The sequence below is a fragment of the Schistocerca piceifrons genome, chromosome 5, assembly GCF_021461385.2.
Source record: "Schistocerca piceifrons isolate TAMUIC-IGC-003096 chromosome 5, iqSchPice1.1, whole genome shotgun sequence".
In the NCBI taxonomy this organism is placed as follows: Eukaryota; Metazoa; Arthropoda; class Insecta; order Orthoptera; family Acrididae; genus Schistocerca; species Schistocerca piceifrons.
In genome coordinates, this window is record NC_060142.1 from 71981797 (window position 1) to 72004203 (window position 22407).

A 22407-nucleotide genomic window follows, 5' to 3' on the forward strand; every position below is an offset into this window, starting at 1 on the left:
AAAGCGAATTTCAGTTTTTGTTAATAATTTCTCTGATGCAATTGTCCATAGTTAATGTTAGTTCATATTTTCAACACATTTAATGTCCAAAAGAATTAGCACTTGTTTTTGTGGTAGTATCAGCGTTAACAATGGAGGTAAAACTGAATTAACAGATTTGTGCATAAATTCGTAGCGTTTATGTTTCACATGTGATATCCCGGTTGCCATGGGTTTATTTATCAACTGTCATTTTTTATTTGTAGTTAACTGTTGCTATTTCAGTTTACACATTGTCATTTTATCATATGGAGATAACGAGTTGAGCTGAGGGCGCTAGAGAAAGGAGTTCCCAGTGAGGAAATTGGGAAAATTTCCGACATTGTGCTCTGTTTGAGTTCAGTAGAGGGGTGACAGCAGCGGAGGCAGCCAGAAACATTTACACCGTGCGTGGGGATAATGCCACTGGAAAGAGCACGGCAAGAAAATAGCTTTCTCGTTTTAAGGAAGCTCGTTTTGACATTAGTGACTCTCCATATTCAGGATGACCTTCGGGCTTTGGTAAAGATCGTTTAACCGCATTAATCCACAGTCATCCACGTCAGCACACTCGAGAGTTGGGAAATGTTATGAATTGTGGTGATTCCAACCAATGTGCGATATTTACCTGTATTGTGCGAAGTTCAAAAGTCGGATGCATGGGCACCACGTGCTCTAAGCCAAAATCGCAAAAATCGGCAGGTGGCCGCTTTGTAACAACAACGACTCTGTACTATTGTACATATAAGTAGTTCTTTTCATCTGATTTTACGATAAATTTGTGTAATTGATGTTCTGATTTCATTTCTTTTTGTTTCATGCCATTATGTTAACAAAACTGTAAATAAGTTTCAATGTGAATATTAATGTTTATGTCAAATGTCAAGTAATGTTGTAATAGAATTGAAATGTAACAAATGTTGAAACTGTTGTAAGATGTTTAAAATTGTAACTGTGCGTCTGGTCCATACGTAGGCAATGTGTTAGGATATGTAGAATGCAAAACCTCGGGTGAATACCCGGTCTGTCAGGGAGCGGTAAAAGGTGGATGGCAGGCGAGCGCGGGAAAATGCGCGGGCACAGCATGGCACAACGGGCACAGTAGTAGTTGGAGTTTGGCACTGGTTTGAGCAACACCTTCTGGAGCGAGGAGGCTATCCTGGAAGATATAGCTTCACTGAGCCTCGGGTATGCCGTTCCAACGCCCACACAGCATGGCAAAATTCCATAGGCACTAAATGGAAAAGTATTGCGACGCTAAGAAGAACTAATGTACCGATACGTCAAGAGCCATAGCAGTGGTTGTATGTGTGCTCTGTGCCTCGCCATCTTGCCACCCACCAACCGCCGCATCGATACTAGCAGATTGAAACTTTTAGTACTATATTCATATGTATCAGAGAGTGAACTGTTTGTTTGGTGCAATAATAACCTAAATTTTACCAGAACTTTTCCATCATTTAATTGTCCTCACAACTAACCTAGACAGGGTTCTTTCCAAACGTTGTGCAATCCGAGTGTCCAGAAATGAAAATTAAAAATTGTTTTAATAATAATTATTTGCAGAACTAGCTATATTAGAACGGTGTTTAAAGAAATGTTTAGTTAATGAAGCAGTAAATGAATAGCGAAGGTCTAACGAAGTCGAAAGATAACTTTAGTATTGATATAGTAATGAAGTTTATTATTTCGAGACAGATTTAAAGGCATTTAATTGAGCAGTAAATGAGACGAAAAGAGTAGTAACTTATATACTGGAAATCGTAAATGAATAAAAAACTCAGTAATCAATTTTTTTAAATACAGCGATCATAACAGTTTCAGGGTCCCCCCTTCATTCATTTGAATTCTGAAGTGTTCTAAATTGGTTTGACCAGCAAAAGTTAAAGTCAATATAAAGTCAAAATTTATCAGTGTTTTATCTTTATCATAATTGACATTTTGTGTGTGGCATGAAAGAACATTTCCTAGGTTAACCTGTGCCCGATTTTAATCAGATTAATAGGCAGTATAAATTTTTGTAGTAAACATTATAGTGTAGTGTTATGTATTGATGATTTTCCATATCAGTACAGAACGTGAAACTATCAGTTCAATAGATTTTCTGGTTCTAAAATTCTACTATATTATCCAGTGTTACAACTTGTTGTCTTGCATGAATATATACCAACTTGTACTGGGAAGAAAGTTTATGCCTATTTAGGCTGGCGACCGTATTATTGTCACATTGGTAGCATCCTCTGGTTTGATTTTGATCCATCCTGATGTGTGATTACATTTCGAACTTACTTGACGGATCATTGTTATTACAGAGTGGATGTAAGTCTGATTTGCCACCATTCAGGTACACGCGGTCGATATCTATGCGAAAATCCTTTCTCATAAGGTGAATCCCGCTCACTTACCATGGCACAAGCTTTAACGAGTACTGTGTCAGGGATTACAACTTGTGCATATCTTCACGCCCGTCATCTGTTGGCTTGTGAGCAACACCGTCCACTCGTATCCTGTACCGTTACTGATGACTAGAAATGGTGTCTTTATGGTAACGTGAGAGAAAAAAAGGAATGATTGAGGCCAAACGAAGCCACAACTACCCATACAAAGACTTGCGAGCATCTGCAAAACATAATGTTATGCATCTGGTGGAACAGCCAGAATTGCTTCGTCGGGATGTAACCATCACTGCTGACACGAGTTGTCGACGACTGAGACGTATTGCAGACGCAGTTCAAGGACAACGAACAGGAAGACGGCGTGAAGTGGCGCTGCTCCACTGTAGCTCCCCCCCCCCCCCCTCCTTATTTTGCTAGACTGACAAAAAACACTATACAGGAGTTGGGTTGGGAGGTCATTCTGCACCCACCTTATTCACCTGATCGTGCGCCCTCGGATTTTCACCTTTTCCGCTCTCTGTCTGACAACCCTCAAGAAAGTTGCCGGCCGCGGTGGTCTAGCGGTTAAGGCGCTCAGTCCGGAACCGCGCGACTGCTACGGTCGCAGGTTCGAATCCTGCCTCGGGCATGGATGTGTGTGATGTCCTTAGGTTAGTTAGGTTTAAGTAGCTGCTAAGCTGATTGTGCGATGTTTCTCGCACATTTCAGCTCTTGCGATCCTCCGAATTGTGTGGATGGTGTTTTTCCGCAAATCGCCAGAATGGTAAATTCTACACACCAATGTGAATAGCTCTTTTGTTGTCACTTTCCCAAAGGATTTTAGAAATTCTAATGAAATGTTATCTATGCTTCTGCCTTATTTGATTTTAAACCGCCCAAAGCTCTTTTGAATTCTCATTATAATACTGGTTCCCCTACCTCTTCCATATCGACTGCTGTTTCTACTTCAGACAAGTCTTATACCTCATAGAGGCGTTCAGTACACTCTTTCCACCTGTCTGGTCTGTCCTCACCATTTAACAGCGGAACTCCCTTTGCACTCTTCATATTACCACCCTTGCTTTTAAAATTGCCGAAAGTGATTCCGACTTTTCCATAAGCTGACTCAGTCCTTCGAAAATCATTTCTTTTTTTTCACAGTTTTATGCAGCCATTTCGCCTTAGCTTCCCTGATCTTCTTATTTATTTCATTTTTACGTGAATTGTAGCGCTGCATTACTGAATTTCACTGAACATTTTTGTGCTTTCTTATTTCATCAACCCACTGAAGTATCCCATCTCTTACCTACCGTTACTCCGCAGTTACCTTCTTTGTATCTATGGTTTTCTTTCCAACTTCTGTGACTGCCGTTTCTAGAGATGTCAGTTTCTCTTCAACTGATCTGCCTACTGAGCTTTCCGTTATAGCAGTATATATAGCCATAGAGAACTTGAAGAGTATCTCTTCATTCCTAAGTACTTCTGTATTCCACTACTTTGCACACACATTCTTCCTGCGTACTTTCTTAAACTTTAGCCTACTCTTCATCACTACTAAACTGTGAGCTGAGTCCACATCTGCTCTTGGGTACGCCTTAAATCCAGTACCAGATTTCAGATCTCTGCCTGACTATGATGTAATCTAATTGAAATATTCCCTTATCTCCCGGGAGGCCTTCTCCAAGTATACCTCTTCCTTTTGTGATTCTTGAACAGAGTGTTCGGCTTTACGAACTGAAATCTATTGCAAAACTCAATTAGTCTTTCTTCTCTCTCATTCGTAGTACCAAGCCCACACTTCCCTATAAGCCTTTCTCCTATTCCTTCCCTTGCAAGAGCAATCCATGCCCAATGACTGTTAGATTTTCATCTCCCTTTGCGTACTCTATTACCCGTTCAATATCCTCATATACTTTCTCTGTCTCTTCATCTTCAGCTTGCTGCGTCGGCATGTATGCTGAACCATCGTTGTCTTGATTTGTTGCCGATTCATGAGAACAACCCTACCAGTGAACTGTTCTCAGTAACACACTCTTTGCCATACCTTGCTATTCATAACGAATCCAACCCCCTTTACACAATTTTATGCTGCTGTTTATATTACCCCAAACTCATCAATATTACCCCATACATATCTGACCATAAATCCTTGTCTTCTCTTTATTTCACTTCAGTGGCCCCCACTATATCTAGATTGAACATAAGCATTTCCCTTTTCAAATTTTCTAGCCCCAGCACCAAGTTCAACTTTCTGAGATTCCACGCACCATTTCGTAGAACGTCACCGTACTTCTCATGGTCACCTCCACAGTCTTTTTATGGTCACCCATCTCTTGGCAGTCCTCTCTTGGATATCTGATTGGGGGACTAGAAGGGAACGTTTCGCCAATGGGGAGATCATCATGACACATTTTTCAACTACAGGCCACATTTCCTCTGGATGCACATTATACGTCTTTAACACAGTGGTTTCCGTTGCCTTCTGCATCCTCATGCCGTTTCTCATTGCTTATGCTTTTTCCCCACGCCAAGGGCAAGGGAGTGATCTAAACCATGGTCCGCTCCTCCACCCTCTTTGACAAGGCTGTTGGATGAATGAGGGTGTGTCTTCTCATGCCGAAAGTCTTCGATCAGCATTGCTGGTGATTTTTGTTCAAAATTTAAGCGGACTTGGGCTTCGAACCCGAGACTGAGGATGTTTTGATTACTAATCGAAGACACTACACCATTCTTAGTATATTAATTTATGTTCATTTTATTTACATGCAGGCAGGACGCCAGTAACGACGAAAGCACAAAGGTGATTCCTTTAATGGCAAATTTAAATCACAATACAGAAACAGAAAGAAATGAGGCAAGACTGGCGGTGTAGACGTAAAGTCGAGCGTTAGAGTCCACTACATCCTCAGTTATATACGAGGGTTATTCCAAAAGTAAGGTCCGATTGATTGCCAAATTGAAACCACAGTGAACATCAGAAATGTTGTACTTGTAACAATTAGCTACACCTTTCAGCTACTTCTCTACGTAGTCGCCGTTCTGACTTAGACTTTTGTCATAGCGTTGTACCAACTTTTCAATAGCCTCATCATAGAAGGCAGCCGCCAGTGCTTTCCGCCAATTCTCCACGCTGGCCTACACCTCGTTGTCTGTGTCAAAATGTTGTCTTCAAAGACAGCGGTTCATGTGACCAGAGATGAAACTCAGGGGGAGACAATTGCGGACTGTATTGTGGGTAATCTAACATTTCCATTTGAAAACGATGCAGGAGCATGTTCATTGCCCCTGCAGAATGCGGCTGAGAATTGTCGTGAAGACGAAACAGCACGACAGTTACGTAATGTTGGCTGCATAGCTTCAGGCGACATTTCTCACCAGGCCCTCGTACTTGGCGGCAGACACTATTTTCTAGACATCTTTACGCACTCACTGCGAGCTCAGAAATGAGAAGAGCGACGTGATGCTAACTGGGGTTATACTAGAGACACTACCCAACACATCTGTGCAAAGCTTTATCGGATTTTCATAGTCGTTTCCATTTCGCGACCGATCGGACCTTACTTTTGGAATAACCCTCGTACTTACGAATACTTTGAATTTAGGAGTACTTTTTAATTCTCATCGTCCTACTAAACTAATTTACCACGAATTAAAATTCATGAAAGGACAGGATTCGAACACCCTATCTGCAGAGTCTCTCTCTCTCTCTCTCTCTCTGTCTCTACTTCTCTCTCTCTCTCTCTCTCTCTCTCTCTCTCTCTCTCTCTCTCTCTCTCTTCTCTCTCTAAACCTCTTCCACTTTCGGTGTTGGCTCCTAACACCCATACTACCCCCAAAATCTACCTAACCTACAAATACCCCCGCCACTTTCAGCCTAAAAGATAACTGGAAGAGATTTTTGCCACCATTTCAGGTTCTGGTCGTGAACAAACGAAATACGCCTCAGATTGTTGTGTTAAAAATAAGGAGTGATCGTCGAGGATTAAACACCGTATAACTACCGTGATACCTCAAGTCCATACCCTGCTATATCTTCAATCTCTTCTCACAGCTGGTAATCCCCAATGCTGTGGAGGATGCATAAACAGTGATACCAAATAATTTACAAGGAGCGAACTATACGACGCCCTTTGCATAAAAGCGTGTAGTTGCCCGTTAAGTTGTGCCAAATCTGTAACAGTTCTACAACGCCCCCACTAGAAAGGTATGAGTACGCCACACCTTTAACCCACACCTTGACAATGTGTGGAATAGCAGGGAAGTAAGCGACCTAAGGCTGAATCAGTTTGGTGGTCTCTACGGACTGCGCCGTCCGATGCAATAACAACGGCACAACGGCAACGCTCGGCGTGTGCTGCCAATTGTCGACAGCCGTATCACAAACGAAACGGTGCATGTCGGAGCCGACACAGGCGCATGTGGGACAGAGAGCGTCCTCGGCAAGATTTACTGTGTAGTGTACGAAAGTTGGTAGGTGGGGTATTTTTCAGTCGCTAGCACATACCAAAACGCCCTCGTTGTAGTTGAAGGAAAGGTTAGTGTATGTTACTTCACACACGCTTCCAACCAACCGCCCTACGTCGGCGTACAGTCACATAAGCAGGCAATGTCTGTTGAAAGTAACGCTGGAAGTCCCCAGTTCTAGGCGCAAGTGTGATCGGTTTCACATCCAACACACAGCTCGACCAAATAAGTGCGAATGTGACATAGTGACAGTGCGATATGTCCACCATGAACTGGTGGCCTGAGGACTCAGGTGCCACCTCTACACTTAGTGTGCTGGTGAGAGGGCCCTTGTCCAAAACATGTAGATGATGCATCATCAGCAGAAAGAGAGCACGCACCCTTTTTTGCACATATATCATACCAACGCCGCCCGCATGTGTGGGCAACGTCAGTGTGTCTTAATGGGTATTGAACACCCAGCCATCGCTTAATAATGACCAAAGGTCGCCTGGTAGTTGGCAGCCACCGTTGCATCACTCCCAAACGTCTTATCATTGGTACCTTATTGAGGACACTGGCATGCTGATGATCAGTGCTCTGGCCATGTCCACGCAGTGCGACTACTGCAGGACGATATGGCTGCTCGCCACCTTGTCGAAGCTTCAAGCCACGCGATTGCCGTACATGTGTCTCCTGCTTATCTTGTCAAGAAAACTATATTGTCAGTGTAGGCGCAATAAGTAAAACGCAAGTTGCGGAGGCAAATGCCCTCCAAACGCTGGCACAGACCATGAAGTGCAGGCTCGATAGCGACGGCGAATAAACAGGCTGACAATGGGCAGCGTTGTCTCACTCAGCACTCAATAGTAAGTGGAAACAAGTGGTGGCTATTGAACAGGACCGTCAAAGGGGTCCCACAGATGAGACAGAGAACTACACCAGCTGATACCTGGGACACACTCTTCTTCTCTAACGCAGCCCGCCAGAAACAGTGCTCAACTCGGTTGAACGCGTGATCTAGGCCGGCCGCCACGAGGGTATCTTCCAAACGACATGCAGACATGAGCGCCACCACATCTCTACAACAACTAAACGTAGCTTGTATTTTACTGTCACTTCCCACACATGTTTCATCACCGTGAATACCATCCTTGACAGTAGTGAGGAGGTGAGCATGAAGAATGCATGTAATCCAAATTCATTTACGATAGCGGATGGCAGTCTTGCGGTCTGCTCCTTACTTATGGTTTTGAACATGGATTACCGTGCCCTCCAAAAATTCGCATGGGAAGCGAATGTACAGATCAAGAACTTCGCAGCACATCTGTCGCCAAACTTCCACTGGCAGGTCAGACAAGGTGCTATAAAATTCAAGCGGAAGACCATCAGTTCCAGAAGACTTGCTTCTCGCACCGTGTAACAGAGCGACACACAACGTATCCAGTGTGACTGCCTCCAAGAATGTGTCGTGTTGTAGTCCCCTTCCCAAAGGCGAAAGGTCGGGAAGGGTGACCTCAACGTCACTGACCCGCCAGATAGAGAGCGCAGAAATAGTATGAGGCAAGGGAGATGGCGATCTCTGTCTCTGCAAGTTGCCTGCCCACCTCAGTAACTGCTGTGATGAGTCACGTTTTACGATGTCTCCGTTCCTTGACGACGTGATGCAGCCCGCTCGAACTTGCATTCCTTCCAATCTGGCTGCCGTGATATGCAGGAGCTGCGCCTGTGTCTGGTGGACGGCCGTTTGGCGCCCCAACAATGCTGGTTGCGACACTAATTCCCTCCAGATCTCAGAGGTCGACCGTCGTCAAGACTCTCTGTCACACCCACATAGCATGAGCGTGTAACAAATAGGTGGTTCGGCACAATAAGTTCACCACCGTATCGCAGAGTCATAGGTATGACATCGTCCTTCACATTTGTGCCAGGTATTGGTGACGACTACCCGACAAGCTTCTTCCCGGAGAATGTTGGTGTTAAGAGTCCATGATCCTCTACTACAGCTTGTCCTTTGTCGAGGCAGGGCCATGGCGCAGATGGAGGCCTGATGGTCAGTGAATGCAGTGGACACTGACAGTCCCTGCCTGAAGACCTCGAGAAACGTAACTCTTGTCCAAACTGCTGGTTAAGTGCAAATATCCGCGTCATTCACCATGGATGAGAGTTCTTGTATGGTGCAATGCGAGATTTCCGACCATCGCTTGAAGGACCGGACACGGGACATGGTGATGGAGCTCTTCCTCAGGGCGTAACAAGCTGTTAAATTCCCCGCCCGCCACTGAATGTTCCGTGGAACCGTGAAAAAACAGAGCCACCTCGGTGAACAGGCTGTTCACACTCTACACACTGTCGTCGGTTGCGTTGTCGCGTCAGCACGAGGTATCTGGACGAGGCATCTCTGCAGGCATTCCAAGTGAACATGCCCTCCTGCTCGCAAGCCGAGCGAGTCCGCGATTGATCGTCATTAATAGCGATCGCTCGACAGCCATTACCGCGACCGCCATCCATCATGGGATTAGTTCGCACTGTTCAATTCGCTCCTGATGCACTCTATTCAGTACAGGATAAACCTCGAACGTGAGCCACTTTTCTTCCACATGACTTAATATCTCCACATAAGGACCTAGTGCACAACAAGTGATGGTGAAACTTCAAACGGCAGCTAGAAGATTGGTATGCTCCGAACCTCGAGTCCTGTGTAATCGACAGTCACTACACCGAAATTGTCATCCGAGTGACAGAAATGATACTATCGAATAAGCCGTTCGCACACTGCTTCAGCGACGAATTTCAGGTAAACAGTTCTGCAGACGATGGAGATATGTATTCCGAGGGTTTCCTGTTGATCGACGTGCATTACTTCGCTCAGAAGTAGCTCTACTTCGTATGCCTTAGGTCGTGCGTACCGGACATGGAACGTTACTTTTATCGTCGTCTTTCTGTGCGAAAGCGACATCGTCGGTCGAGGTGATCTATCGAAACTACCGTACCACTGTTCGCGCTAGTAAACAACGGCCTGCACAGAACCCCGCACCCATCCGCTTCGGAACACGTCTGAGAACCGACTGTCCCCCAGACCACGGCTAGAGACTGCATCTCATTCTAAACATCAGTGATACATCGCATTAGGTGTATAGTTTAAGTTCTGAGAATTGGCTTGTGTCAATTCGGATGTTAGCACTAGACAGTGCTGCGCTCTCTTGTCACGGGTGACAGAGCAATAGGCAGAAAGACTTTTAAAAACGCTGTAAAGAGCGGTTCTTTGTGCGACAAAAACCAGTAACTTCAACAATTTTTAAAAAATACTTGGAGTGGTACTTAGAATCTAAAACTTAGACAGTGGATTTATCTCGTTGTGTTCTTCCTTCACGAAAAATTTCAAGGTGGGTTTCGACATATAGGTTTGAACCGTGTGAGACCTTAACTTTTCCCGGCGAATCGAATGTTCAAATAACTTATGGGTTTGCTGCCGGTTGACGTCGTCGAACACCGCGGCCGGCGTAGTGGACACTGATCAGTTTTCTGCGGATTCTCGTTCACTAGTGTTCGCTTCCATTCGCTCCGGTGCAAAGAAGGCTTAAGAAGAGATGCGTACGTGTAAAACGTAACTGATTTTTACCCCATTTCACACGATTATACCCCAAACTTAGAGCCATTTGAACCATTTTGAAGTGTCCACTACCGTTCGCTTGTATTTGCGAACGAGCATTTACGTTAGAGGCAACGGCAGGGAACAGGAGATATGCGAGTATAACCTACACTGACTTGACAGAAGTGGTGGAACAGCGAAATGCACATATAAAGATGGCGGTAGTATTACGAACAGAAATTATTTCGTTCAAATGGTTCAAATGACTCTGAGCACTATGGGACTTAACATCGGAGGTCATCAGTCCCCTAGAACTTAGAACTACTTAAACCTAACTAACCTAAGGACAGCACACACATCCATGCCCGAGGCAGGATTCGAACCTGCGACCGTAGCGGTCGCGTGGTTCCAGACTGAAGCGCCTAGAACCGCTCGGCAAAGTTTTCGTACTCAGGTGACTGACATGATTATAGCCGCACAACGGGAATGGACAGACTTTGCACACGGCATGGTAGTTGTGGCTAGATGCATGGGACATTCCATTTCGGAAATCATTAGGAAATTCAATATTCCGAGGGCCTCAGTGTCAAGAGTTCGCCGAGAATACCAGATTTAAGGCATTACCGCTCGCAGTGACCGACGACCTTCACTTAACGACTGAGAACATCGTCGTTTGTGTAGAGCTGTCAGTACTAACAGACAAGCAAGGCTACGTGAAGTAACTATGGACGTGAACGTGGGATGTACGACAAACGTATCCGTGCGGCGACATCTGTCGTTAATATACAGGGTGATTCAATAAGAATACCACAACTTTAAAAATGTGTATTTAATGAAAGAAACATAATATAACCCTCTGTTATACATCATTACAAAGAGTATTTAAAAAGGTTTTTTTTTCACTCAAAAACAAGTTCAGAGATGTTCAATATGGCCCCCTCCAGACACACGAGCAATATCAACCCGATACTCCAACTCGTTCCACACTCTCTGTAGCATATCAGGCGTAACAGTTTGGATAGCTGCTGTTATTTCTCGTTTCAAATCATCAATGGTGGCTGGGAGAGGTGGCCGAAACACCATATCCTTAACATACCCCCATAAGAAAAAATCGCAGGGGGTAAGATCAGGGCTTCTTGGAGGCCAGTGATGAAGTGCTCTGTCACGGGCTGCCTGGCGGCCGATCCATCGCCTCGGGTAGTTGACGTTCAGGTAGTTACGGACAGATAAGTGCCAATGTGGTGGCGCTCCATCCTGCTGAAATATGAATTGTTGTGCTTCTTGTTCGAGCTGAGGGAACAGCCAATTCTCTAACATCTCCAAATACTGTAGTCCAGTTACAGTAGCACCTTCGAAGAAAAAGGGACCAAAAACTTTATTGGCTGAAATTGCACAGAAAACGTTCACCTTAGGCGAGTCACGTTCATACTGAGTTGTTTCCCGCGGATTCTCAGTGCCCCATATACAGACATTGTGACGGTTGACTTTCCCGTTAGTGTGGAAAGTTGCTTCATCACTAAACACAATCTTTGAAACGAAAGATTCATCTGTTTCCATTTGAGCAAGGATAAAATCACAGAAATCGATTCTTTTAATCTTATCAGCTGCAGACAGTGCTTGAACCAATTTCAGACGATAAGGTTTCATAACTAACCTTTTTCGTAGGACTCTCCATACAGTTGATTGTGGAATTTGCAGCTCTCTGCTAGCTCTGCGAGTCGATTTTCCTGGGCTGCGAACAAATGCTTGCTGGATGCGTGCTACATTTTCATCACTCGTTCTCGGCCGTCCAGATCTTTTCCCTTTGCACAAACACCCATTCTCTGTAAACTGTTTATACCAACGTTTAATACACCACCTATCAGGAGGTTTAACACCATACTTAGTCCGAAATGCACGCTGAACAACTGTCGTCGATTCACTTCTGCCGTACTCAATAACACAAAAAGCTTTCTGTTGAGCGGTCGCCATCTTAGCATCAACTGACGCTGACGCCTAGTCAACAGCGCCTCAAGCGAACAAATGTGCAACTAAATGAAACTTTATAGCTCCCTTAATTCGTCGACAGTGCTTAGCTCTGCCTTTTGTCGTTGCAGAGTTTTAAATTCCTAAAGTTGTGGTATTCTTTTTGAATCACCCTGTATACTATGGCACCAGCACGACATCGCCTGCGTGCTCTCCTGGGCTCGTGCCCAAATTAGTTGGTTCCTCAAAGACTGGAAAACCGTGGCCTTGTCAGATGAGTCTCGATTTCAGGGATAAGAGCTGACGTTAGGGTTCGAATGTGGCGGAGACCCCACGAAGCCATGGACCCAAGTTACCAACAAGGCACTGTGCAAGCTGGTGATAGCTCCATAGTGGTGCAGACTGTTTTTACATGGAATGGACTGGATCTTCTAGTACAACTGAAAGCGTCATTGAGTGAAAATGGTAATGTTAGGCTACTTAGAGACCATTTGCAGCTATACATGTTCCCAAACAACGATGTCATGTCACCGGGAAACAAGTCTTCGTAATTTGTTTGAAGAAGTTTCTCGATAATTCGAGTGATGATCTGGCCATCCATATCGCTCGACATGAATCTCATCGAACATTTATGGGACAAAATCGAGAGGTCAGTTTGTGCACAACAACCGTCGTCAGCAACAATTCCGCAATTGTGGACTGCTATGGAGGCAGCATGGCTCTATGCTTCTGCAGGGGATTTAAAGCGACATATTGAATAGATGCCGTGACGAGTTGCAACACCAACCCCAGAAAAAAGGAGGTCCGATATGGGGAAGTGTTCCAACGACTTTTGTCATTTCTATATATAAACGCTGCATTACTGTTTGTTGAAACTAATAATCAGCACAGGGGATAGAACACTACACATTTAGAGTCGCATTGCAAAATTTTGATATTCTGAGAGGGCTACTTTGCATGTTGAGAGTATTCTTTTCGACGAAGCAAGGGAAACGGTGTAGGCAAGGAAGAATTACGTGACCGAATTTGTACGTAAGCGTGATATACGAGATGATAGTGCACTTAACCCTGAATTTGCGACTTCGTAGTATTACTTCAAAAGTTTCCACAGATTTCGGTTGATGCTTTTCACTGGCTTCTCCTTAAAACCAAGGAGATAATTTAAAAAAAGAACACTAATTACTGACTACCAACATAACCTGAAGAAAGGCTAGCATTTACACTCTGGTAGAAACTTGGGACATTTCCTTTACTGCAGTGCTTGTACAGCATTTTAGTAGCCGTTGTATCAAAGATGTCTGCAGTAGCACACGTGAAGCAGTCCAAGGATTTTATTACAGTATATATAAAGAAGACAGTATCAATAAAACGTGGGTAATGGAATGTGACATATACAGACGACCTGTCCCATAGCCTACTTGATAAAACCTGCTATATATTTTGCTAGAGGACAAATTGCATTATTTCAGATAAATCATTTTCATTTGTCATCGGAAATCTCTAATGTGACAGTGACGAGTAAGCCATGTAATTACAGGTAGCATGAGCGTTAACAACGAGAAAGAACAGGTCTTTCGTATATTTTCAATTTTAATCAGCACAATAGATACATATTCACACTTGCTGACTTTCAATTAAATTTATTGTACAACTCATTTTTAACCCTCGAGCGGAGCGCCTATTTATAAAGTGCGCCAACCAAAAAATAACATTATTTTGTATTTTTCCATTGTTGTATTTCAGTTGCGAGACTGCTTCTATTTCTTCATTATTCCTAACACAGTGATAAGCCCCGTTGTTATACATACACGTGAACAACAGTAATATGAAATACACAGCAAGCAAGATGAGAAGAAGATTACGATCCTTTCAAGAAAATGATCCAGACTGAGTGCTAGCAGCACAGATCCCTAATGATGCAGTTGTCTATGAGGTAACTAGTAATCTAAACAGTGTTTGCGGAGGATCTGATGGAACAGCGCTGTTTCATGCTTGGTGTGGCTTATTACTGTGCGGTAACACATGTACGCGGCAACAGAGTAATAGAGTGAAAGTTTACTTTATAATTGTTTAATTAAACAGTGATTGAGCTCACATAATACAAGTTTATTTTATCGTTGTTTAATTAAACTAAGATTAAACTGTGATTTTGCCCATACATGTTTACCTTGTTAACATAAAGACAGATATGCTCTGCAAGTATGTAAGGTACGCCTCGTGCCCGCTCGTGACATGAAAATAATCGCTCCCGCTCCAGGATTAATAAAATTAAATACAGAGCGTGTGGTCATGAACTCTATTTCCCGCTGAAGTAAGTCCATAAAGAATTTATCGTTTTCTTCATATCCCCAGTTGCACCTCTGAGTGCTTCGGGGGAATCTTCTACCAATCATTTTCCTTTTCTTTCGGCACTTGTGCTGCGGATCTCTTGGATCCCAGGAACGCCTATGACTCTACAATGTTTTTTCTATCAGCAGCATAACATTTTCTTCAGACCATTGCATCGCTCACGCAACTCATGCCAGCACCAGAAGCAGACAAGACAGCAGGCGAAAGTTTCCAGAACTCCTGGCGCCGATGTGTAGAGGACGCGATCTTCCTCTGATGGTTCGCTAAAGGACCGACAAGCAGCGGAACACGAGCAAACACTGATGAACGCGTGCCACACAGGACCGAATGCTGTTCGCCAGCGCTCGCCTACCGTTTACACTAGAGAAAATCGTCGTTCGGTGATGCTCGTTCTTTCGTGTTCGCTCCGGTTTAAAGCAGGCTTTAGGAGGATTCTAATCTCCAGGTATCCTCCAGGAACGTCTGCAGTCTTACGTGGGAGGAACCAACTGCATGTAACACTTAACCAGCAGCACAGAAACAAACAGATAGCAATAAAGCTGCAAATAGACGATAACTCTTGTGCAGTGACAATATCGATGTGAATTATAAAAACTGATCCACGTATGCACGGGTATGTATGTATGTATGTATGTTCCACATATCCACCTAAAGTAATCGACCAGTTTGAACCAAACTTGGTAAACATATCACTTGATGTCTGAAAATAATCAGTGTGGGGGTAGAATACCCCTGTATCAAAGTGGTAGGAGTGGGGGTCAAAACTCAGTGTAGCCCACGACGTGAGAATAGCCATATACGAGGGTTGCCCAGAAAGTAACGCACCGCATTTTTTTTTCTTCAATAATTCTTTATTGGACGTAATGAGAATTTATCTACACATTCTACTTTTTCACGTAATCTCCATCCCGTTCTATGGCCTTCCTCCAGCGCGAAACAAGGTCGTGTATGCCCTGTCGGTACCAATCCTTGGCCTGTTGAAGGAGCCAGTGCTTTACTGTGTGAATCACCTCCTCATCGTCCTCAAAATGTTTTCCACGAATGGTATCCTTTGATGGCCCAAACAAGTGGAAGTCTGAGGGGGCTAGGGCAGGGCTGTCAGTGTAGCAGCCGTGAGTGGTCCCCCGTACCGCTGCAAATCGTGGAGCTCCGCCGAACCGCATTCGGATGACATCACCCTCCGTGCCAAGCGACTAACTGTACTTCTGTTGACAGCATATGCTCCATAGAGTTTGCACAAGCGTTTGTGAATGTTCCCCACAGTTTCTCTGCAGTGAGAAATTCAATGACGGCACGTTGTTTGTTACGTACATCATATACAGACCCCAATTTGAAACTGTCCTGCAGCTACGCTATCTGTCGGAAGTGACAAAAATATATCATTATGCGATACATAATTCAGAAGATATGACGTCATGTACTGAGATGACAGAAAAACTGCCGCATTTCGTTTTAATTCTAGTAATTCTATTAGCAAGACTATTCGCACACAGTATCCACATACGCTGCTAAATATACCTACAAAAGTATATCACTGTACGACACGGGAGATATGACGTCACAAACGGTGAGATGTGTGAGAAACTGCCGCCGCATGGAGAACATTTTCATTTATTAATTCTTCAATACTTATTCAATCCACGACACATTTCGCAGACAATAGACACATACACCACTAGATGTACCTACGAAGTTCTATCACTGTACAGCACATGTTGAGAGGGTACGTCGTCATAAACATTGAGCTACGTGAAAATGAAACTACAGGACGATATTCGCTAGACATACGATGAAATATGTGTACAGTACTCAAAAAATGGTTCAAATTGCTCTGAGCACTATGGGACTCAACTTCTGAGGTCATTAGTCCCCTAGAACTTAGAACTACTTAAACCTAACTAACCTAAGGACATCACAAACATCCATGCCCGAGGCAGGATTCGAACCTGCGACCGTAGCGGTCTTGCGGTTCCAGACTGCAGCGCCTTTAACCGCACGGCCACTTCGGCCGGCTTACAGTACTCCTGAAGTATTTTAAATATGTGTGAAAATACAGTTGACACTTGCCTATGTGGACGAGGCCACGGGTAAAAAGCTCATGTAAGCCCCTGCAACGATTTCAATCAAATTTGGACAAATATTAGTCACATTCTGGAAAGAAGTACTGTAGGAGTAAGAACTTCTAGCCTCCTATTGCGGTGAACGTGACAGCTTGGAGAGAGACAGATAGGCGATGGGGAGGAGGAAATAGAGACTGACGGGAGGAGTTGAGGACAATGGACAGAGAAGGGAGATAGAGAACGAAGGAGTTGGACAGAGACAGGTGGAAGAAGAGATAGGCAGGGACATGGAGGGGGGAAGATGACTGGACAGAGGGGGGAAGCAAATGGAAAGAGAAAGAGATGAGGACGAAATGGACATAGAGTTGGAAGAGAGGGAGATGGACAAGAAAAGAAAGGCGAGGAGATGGAGAGTGAGAGGGGGAGGAAGAGACAGACAGAGAGAGATGGAGAAGAAAACTGACAAAGAGAGGGGGAAGAGGATATTGAGAAAGAGAGGAGGAGGAGATGTACAGAGGTGGAAGGAGCAGGCAGGAGGAGATGGACAGGGAATGTGGGGTGGAAGGCCTAGACACGGAGAGGGAGTTGTCGAGACGGACAAAAAGAGGGGAAAGGAGGAAATGGACTAATAGAAGATTGGAGTAAATATATACCCGGACAACGTCGAGTGCTCAGTTCGTAGAGAAATAAAAACACCTGAAAGTGTCCACTACAGTGGGCTACGCACCTTGTCGGCGTAAGAGGGCAGACTCCCGGCGATGCTGATGTCGGTGTAGTTGGGCTGGGGCGACTGCCGCGGGAAATGGCTCAGCACGGTGACGTTGTGGCCCCTGGCGGCCAGCTCCGAGAACAGCCGGCCCAGCATGACGAAGTGGCTGGGCGAGACGAACCAGACCGGGGCCAGGATGTTGGCGGCGCCGGCGACCGGCGCGTTCTGCAGCAGCAGCAGTGGCAGCAGCAGCAGCAGCGCGGCCCACAGTGGGCCACCGGCCTTCATGGTTGCAGGACGCTAGCCTGGTCCGCGAGCGAGTGCGGCTTCTGAGACAGACAGGCAGAGGTCCCGGCTCCAGAGATAACCTACCGAGATAAGCTCTCCCGCCTCTTATATCGTTGTCAGTGCGATAAGCTATCCCGAGGCGCAGACGGTCCCATATCGAGCGTAAAGGCAGTGTACCGTTACAACAGTACCTACACCCTCCATCTGTGGTACATTGCGTCTCCCTGACATATGCTGCGGAACCTTTTACTTAAAACACCCTGCAAGCTAACCTTTGTGTTGCGACTCTGACCTTAATGTTTATTTAAGATTTTGAAACTCCTCGCTAATCATAATGTAGAACTGTACTGGATCTGAAAAAGTCAATTTGAAAAAGGCATATAGCCCGCGAAAAATGACTTTACTACTCAAATTGCTCACTTGACGAGTTTCAACGCCGGCCGGTGTGGCCGTGCGGTTAAAGGCGCTTCAGTCTGGAACCGCGTGACCGCTACGGTCGCAGGTTCGAATCCTGCCTCGGGCATGGATGTGTGTGATGTCCTTAGGTTAGTTAGGTTTAATTAGTTCTAAGTTCTAGACTGATGACCTCAGAAGTTAAGTCGCATAGTGCTCAGAGCCATTTGAACCATTTTTTGACGAGTTTCGGATTTATTTCCAAAAAATTCAAATAGTTGAAATGGCTCTGAGCACTACGGGACTTAGCCGGCCGAAGTGGCCGTGCGGTTCTAGGCGCTGCAGTCTGGAACCGCGAGACCGCTACGGTCGCAGGTTCGAATCCTGCCTCGGGCATGGATGTGTGTGATGTCCTTAGGTTTAACTAGTTCTAAGTTCTAGGGGACTAATGACCTCAGAAGTTGAGTCCCATAGTGCTCAGAGCCATTTTTTGAACTACGGGACTTAACATCTCTGGTCATCACTCCCCTACAACTTAGAACTACTTAAACCTAACTAACCTAAGGACATCACACACATCCATGCCCGAGGCAGGATTCGAACCTGCGACCGTAGCGGTCACGCGATTCCAGACTGAAGCGCCTAGAACCGCACGGCCACTCCGGCCGGCATTTATTTCCATCACCAGCCATCTAAACTGTAAGATGTCAACAAATCTGTACATGGAATATGAAAAATGTAACAGACATTAACGAAGTGCAAAATGCATACATGGAAACCTACTCAATTGGACAGAGGGTCACGGGGTACCAGCGTTTCTAGACGTACGTGTACCATAAGCTGACAGATTACTAGTTCTCGTAGAGACACGGAGGGGCAAGGAAGACAAGGTTGGCTACTAGACCGCAGGAGATACAAGATGGCGCCATGAGGGTAATATCTGTGTTTTCGTATGCAAAAATTTCAAACTGTTTTTCTTTCAAAGGTTAAAACTATATTGTAACTATAATCATGAAATGTACAAATATCAACTGAAAATTTCGTGACTGTTAAGCTGTACAATCATACGTAACAATCGCGAAGAAATGTTACGGTCCATGTCGTAAGGCTGAAGGAAAGTATAAACCTATACTATACAGAAAAATAAGCGGTGGCAAATATTGTAAAGACGACTGTGATGCATTAGTAACTGATATCCATAATCATTACGAGGTAACTGGTTCACAAAAATAAACAAGGAAAAAAAAAACAAGACTTGATATGCACAGAAGCTCTATCTGAATAGGCCGCATATTTTTAGTAACAACACGCATGGAGTAGAATAACATAGTGAAATCCAATGAAATGGAATGGCTCAACTAAAAATTTATTGTGAGAGGTGAAGGTCTTGTGATGTCATGGCGTGCAGGTAAGAAATAGGGTGGTATGAGACTCAGGAGGGAGGAGATTGCGCAAAGAGGGTCGGGGAGAGATAGCGGAAACCGGATTCAGTGAACGTCGAAGCGACCTATTTGGCTCCAAGGCAGTGCTACGTTATACGTAGTAATATAACCATGGTAACCTGTTTTCTACGAGATTTCATGTCTCAACCAACTAACCTTTGTAACCAATGGACCGACATGAACCAAACTTGGAACACATATGACTTGTTGTCTGAAAAGAACCGCTGTGAGGTAAGAACAACTTACCTATGAAAGCGGTAAGTGGTGGAAGCGGAAAATAAGTGTATCACACGACCTGTGAATATCCAGACTGTATACGAGTATTTGTGAATGAGACCAGTTAGCGATTTGCAAGGAAGTTTATACACAAGTACAAACCGCTAAGAAACGTTTTCTTGTTGACAACCTACATTTTCGATGTTTATGCAGTCAAACTGTTGCATCAGGATTGACATTTTAATTTATTACTTCTTTACTACGAATTTTACTAGTTTAGTATTTCGCAGACAGGATCCACGTATGCCGCTGAATTTACGTACAAAATAATATCATTGTACGACACATAGCTCAGGAAGTATGACGTCATTAAGTTAGAACTGCTTGAAAATTAAACTGCAGGGCAAAATTCGCTGAAGATTCAGGTGAAATGTGTGTACAGATATGTGTGAGATACGCTAAATATTTGTGAAATATATGTGACATCTGCGTGCTCTGTCAGACCCATAGGAAAAATGTTCCTCCTAAACCTTTGGATCGATCTATCTTGGCACACTTATTACTCAATGTTTTACTGTGCAGGTAAGAATCACCATCCTGCAGTTATGGTGGGGATGGTAACTTGGCAACGGAAGGAGAAGAGGTGGGGGAGGAGAGAAACAGAGCAGGCGGAGATGCACACAGATAAGGGGAGGGGGAGGTGAACAGAAGAGGAGGAGAAAATGGACAGAGAAAGGGAAAAGGGTGAGATGAAAGGAGAGAATAGGTGGAAGACAAGGACAGAGACTGTGAGAAATACGGAGAGAGAGAGAGGGGGGAAGAGGAGATTGCCAAAGGGGGGAAATGGACAAAGAGGGAGGAGGGAGAAGATTGACAAAAGGGGAAGGACGAAGTGGACTGACAGGAGACTGGAACAAATATGTGCTTCGTCAACGCCGTGTACTAGGCCCGTTAGTTAATACTAACAAGGAAGATTTGCAAAGGTAATGGATTCTTAATGTAAAGAGGTTCATCTTAGAGACAAACACTCGTACAGTGCATATGTATGTCTCAACTAGCATTTAAATCAAAATTATTCGCCAGAAAAATATTAACCTGTAACTTCTAATGACCTTCGACAAACTTATTTGGAGATCTGATCTGAAAAACAGATCTGTTGTTGGAACTGCATTCATCTACAAAGTAAAACACATATAATTACTGAAAGACTGAAAGACTGCGTAAATCAAGACAGTGACGTGTGGCACAAAGAGGGGAGTGTATCGCTTGTTTAAACAGAGCTGATAGGTAAACAGGAAAAGGAGTCAAGATATGACCAAAGATGGTCGTGAACATGATTAACCACTTGTTTGTTCCAAGAACAAAGGAAGTTTCAACGCAGTAAACAGACGAATGTCTACACTGTTGTTAAATCAGTCTAGTGTTTGCTATTTGAGATACACAATAAGTAACTCTCGACAGGAAACTTCATCCAGTCTCAGATAGTACACAAAAGAGCATCGTTTACCACGTTTATCCATAAATTAACTCACCAAATCTGTTTGCTCCGTATTACTCAATGAGATAGATACCGTAAGCTACGAATGCTCACGGATGAATGAAGAACCACTTTATACCATTACCCACGTTCCCACACAACTCTGTACTTAACACAAAGGAGAGCTAAGTTCTATTTCAGTTTGAATAGGTACGCTGCACAAAAATTTACTTCATGATATCGAGAAACGAATCCTTTTACGTGCATGCGCAAGGACACACGTCAAAAGCGGGCTTAATAAAAAACTACGTTCCGATTTCAGCCAGCACGTATAATGTAGCATGGTAAAGACCAAACTCAGCAACCACACCTCACAGGAGGGAATTATGCCCGAGATAGGTCCGATCGAACAAGAAGTAAAGGTTCTACCGCAATGGCGTACAACGGCATTCATTGATCTTATTACAATTTTGTCGGACAGGTGGTCATTAACCAAGATACGTGATGTGGCATTGGAAATGACGTGCTGCAATAGTTTGACGGATTGTAGTCCGAAACCGGTCTTCACTGGTAGCTTAATCAGATATTCATGGTTTATGCGATCTAAGTTTAAAAATAGTAGCGCGCCGAGTCTTTATTGTCCGCCAGTGTACAGATGACACCCCTTAGATCACAGTAGATCGCAGGCAGCTGATATTACAATGCGTCCAGGTACCGCAAGATATTAGTGTTTTCCTAGTATTTTTATGTAATACCGGTTGCATTCGCTGCTTCACAGTACGTGTTATGATTTTAAAGTCTGTGTTAAGTAAGTTGATAGGGCGCATTTCATGTATCCTTTTACAGTTTCCTTCTTTGAGTTCCTCTGATACAGATTCAGGCTGCCACAATTCATTAGCAAGTTGAGTTAATGCTGGGGCCAAGATATTCCGGTAGTATTGATAAAATTTCGCACCGAGACCGTCGGGTCCAGGAGATTTTCGCTTAGTGGCGCTGATCACGGCCTGTTTTACATCGTCTTCACTGAACTGTGCCTCAAGCGTATCATTGTCGTCACTAGACAATATGGAAACTATTTCA

The 22407-nt window shown here is 44.2% G+C and overlaps 1 protein-coding gene across 1 annotated transcript in view; it reads right to left on the reverse strand.

The window, feature by feature from the left end:
• The window catches only part of LOC124798231 (UDP-glycosyltransferase UGT5-like), a 111652-nt gene that overhangs the window by 83502 nt on the left and 5743 nt on the right, over window positions 1-22407 (reverse strand). Inside the window, exon 2 of the mRNA XM_047261546.1 lies at window positions 17530-17840. Coding sequence (XP_047117502.1) covers window positions 17530-17799 — 270 coding nt within the window. The 5' untranslated portion in view covers window positions 17800-17840. The remainder of the gene's footprint in view (window positions 1-17529; window positions 17841-22407) is intronic.